At 39.4% G+C, this 3,355-nt stretch overlaps 1 protein-coding gene across 3 annotated transcripts in view; it reads right to left on the bottom strand.

Moving 5' to 3' along the window:
* The window catches only part of DGKG (diacylglycerol kinase, gamma 90kDa), a 154,428-nt gene that overhangs the window by 122,071 nt on the left and 29,002 nt on the right, over positions 1–3,355 (bottom strand). For all 3 annotated transcript variants that reach the window (XM_012640413.1, XM_012640420.1, XM_012640425.1), the window contains exon 5: positions 2,803–2,973. In XM_012640413.1, coding sequence (XP_012495867.1) covers positions 2,803–2,973 — 171 coding nt within the window. The remainder of the gene's footprint in view (positions 1–2,802; positions 2,974–3,355) is intronic.

The following is a 3,355-nucleotide window of genomic DNA, read 5'->3' as shown; positions in this document are numbered from 1 at the left end:
AAACATTTACATAGAGCATTTAATAGATACAAGGCACTGTCCTATGCACTTTATCATTATTTCTCAATCTCTAATAATGCGATGAGGTAGTTACTACCACAGAAGCTATTATTTTTTTTCCCCTGAAGTGTCAATATACTATTCAGAAACATCTTTGATCATGTTCTACCTGCAGGGAGGTGATGTGGGATAAGGAAGGTCTGGGAGAGAAATTTGGACAAGGGACAAATGTTCATTTATGGGACCTGGAAACCTGTATTTCATTCAACCAAAAGGCAGAGATCTGTCTGGTCTCAGAAGTAAGCAGGGTGGGTAGCAGAGAGAAACATTTCTTCATTTTCCTCCTGTTCTTTAAAACCCATCATCATGTCTGCTTTCTCTGGGGACCTCTTCCAACTGGTCCTTCCCTGACACGCCCCATCAGGCCTCTCAGCATGTGCCTACCTTGTCACATTATTCCTGCTGAGCTGCCCCGGTGTTGTCAGTTCCTTCTAGATGTTTCACTATCTTTGCGCCTGGTGTTTTTTCAGTGGTGTGTCCCTGGTTGAAGTCTAAGCAGGTTCCGTGGGCTTCCGATCGGAATGTCAGAGACGCGCAGCACGTCCTGCTGACTCACTGAACAGATGGCCGAATGACGGAAAGAAGGACAGCCTTTCCTACTAGCATTGTTCCAGGGCTCTGGGCCTAGTCAGCTCTCTAACGCTGACCTCTCTCCAGGCCTACTGTGTATGAACAATAGAACTAGAAAGAATTCTATTTTTTAGAAGTGTGGCCTTGGGCAAGTCTTTAAACCTTCCTGTGTTTTCTGATGCGTAAAATGAGAATAATCATATCAACCTTTTAGGGTTATTGTGAGGTTAAAATGAGACAATACATTTAAAGTGTTTAGCAAATATAAGGTTTTTAATGACGAGAGTTATCATTGTTATTATTGCATTGGCAATAGGTGGGATTTCAGGCTATTATTTAAAAAGAACAACAACAACAAAAAAACACACACACAGGCACTCGAATGCTGGGTTTTGAAAAAGAAAAGCTTAACTTGTTTTCAATCATTAAAATTAAGGGGAAGGATTTAAATTGATTTGGTTTAGTAAAAGACAAACCAAACCAAAATGAAAAATCTATAGGACCAATGACCAAGTTGCTGCAACAAAAAATTATAGGGAAAGAATTAGCAAAAGATTAAAAGAGAGTAAAGAGACATAATAACCAATGGCAATCTATGTACTTCATTAGGATCCCGATTCAAACAAACAAAAAATATCTAAGATAATTGGGAAAATGTGGATATTGACTGAATATTTGATAATATTAAGGAATAATTTTCTTTAGCTATGATAATGGTGTTGTGGTTATATTAAAAAAAAGAGTCTGTGATTTTAGAGGTATATACTGAAATATTTACAGATAAAATTATATGATGCTTGGAATTTCCTTCAAAATACCCTGAGGCAGAGGGAATGGGTGGGAGGTATAGACACCACAAGATTGACCAGGAGTCGATAGTTGTTGAAGCTGGTTGATGGGGCCATGGAAGTTCATTGTACCCTCTACTTTTACCTATCTTTGAAATTTTCTATAATAAAAAGTTTTAAAGTGTCTTTTCATTGTCAGTACAAACTCAGTCTGAGAGTCACTAATATAAAGAATCCGCCACACTCTCTTTGTTAGTTATTAACAAATATAATGCCTAAAACTCAAAATCCAGCTAAATGTTGAAAATAATTTGACATTTCACTTTTAACATTAGCCAGAAGAAAACAGAAATCTGCTACATTTGCTACCAAATTAGCACTTAAGATTTGCAATTGTTAACACCTCAAACCTATGGGGGAGATTTGAAGCTCAGCTAATGAGCGAACTGTTTCATTTTGTTTTTGGCGAGAGTTAACGTTTGGCAGACTTGCCTGGCTAATGTTTAAGTTTTGTTGTTGACTAGTCTTATTATTAACTGGAATTTTGACTTTTGCTATAATGTGCATTTTTTTCTTTACTTAAGTTCCCAAGAGAAGCAAAGACAATACAAAATTTTAAACAAGGTTCTATCATCTTCTATTTTAAAAAGTATGCCTGTAGGCTCACAGAGGTCAGCGAAACCATCCCTGGACCGAGCCATCTACAAGACTGCAGGCTGTTTCAGCCTCTGCGAACTTTCCTTTCTGCTACCAGCTTTTACTTTTTCCTGGAAGATATGTTTTTGAAACCAACTTTAGTAGCACCATAAAACCAAGCTCATCTCCATTAATTAACTAGCCCTCTTTCTCTAGAGGCCAAAGAGCTTGCGGTGGGGGTTGGGAGGAGAAATGGAAAAAGCATTAACAAGATAGAGGTTGATTAAATCTCAAGAAAATAAGAAATCCTCATAGGTAAAACATTGCTTGGGCACAGAATAGGGGAAGGAGGACAGATGTTGGATATCTTTCCTTGAAAAATCCATTAAGAGGAGTCAGCAGCTTTCTGATTGGAGGCTTTCAGGAAGCTCTGCTAGCAAAGCAAGGAAGTCTTGATCCTGGGTGAGACCTTGACCTCTTGATGAGACCCCTTTCCTTTTTCAAATTCTAGTTCTCAATGCCTAGGTCTTAGATGCTCTTCCCACTTTATATGACACTAGTTCTCAGGTGGATTCTAGGAAAAGATGTTCGTATCACTGCTGGTGACAGGACAAAGAAACCTCCCCCAAAGAGGCAGGATCCAAAACCTTGATCCCAGATCACTCTCCAGTGTGTTTGAGAATAATGGACAGGACCCCAGATCTTCCTCTAGGAAAAAGCTGAAGCCCTTGACAGGGTGAGCACTTACACTCCAGCTTATCCTGAGGTCTCCCTGTCTCCAGCAGGGACAGGTAGCACACGACATCCTTCAGGTACACTATGGGGGATTCTGAGCTTGAAGACTGAGCAGCAGGGGCTCCTGGGAGGGTTGCAGCCACCTCATCTTCAGCTGGTTCTTGCTTCTCAGCCATCTTTGATTCTGTGACAGGAAAAAGAAAAGCATTGAGGGACACTTCGTGTTTGGTAAGTTATTAAACCCCCTTTGTTGCCCCATCCTTTTTATCGTGGAGGCAACAATTTTGTATGTGTCTTCAAAAGCTTTGGCTACATAGATATGATCAAATAAGTGGCCCCAGAAATCCAATTTATGGGGTTCATATTCTCTGAGTGGACCCCATTCTGACCCTTTTAAGAATCTGTTTCTTTGTAAGACATTCATCTATATTCTGTGAACATTTAGAGATGATGATAGTGATTTTCGGTAATAGCAATAGTCAACAGGTAAATATCATTTAGCCTACTTTTTGGGGAATATGCCCAACTTGTAGAAGTAATTTTGACTGGGATTTCAAAATGGTAAA

This window comes from Propithecus coquereli, unplaced genomic scaffold (genome assembly GCF_000956105.1).
Source record: "Propithecus coquereli isolate 6110/MARCELLA unplaced genomic scaffold, Pcoq_1.0 Scaffold10, whole genome shotgun sequence".
NCBI classification, from domain to species: domain Eukaryota; kingdom Metazoa; phylum Chordata; class Mammalia; order Primates; family Indriidae; genus Propithecus; species Propithecus coquereli.
The sequence above is the reverse complement of the archived record's forward strand: the minus strand, read 5'-3'. Positions and strand labels throughout refer to the sequence as shown.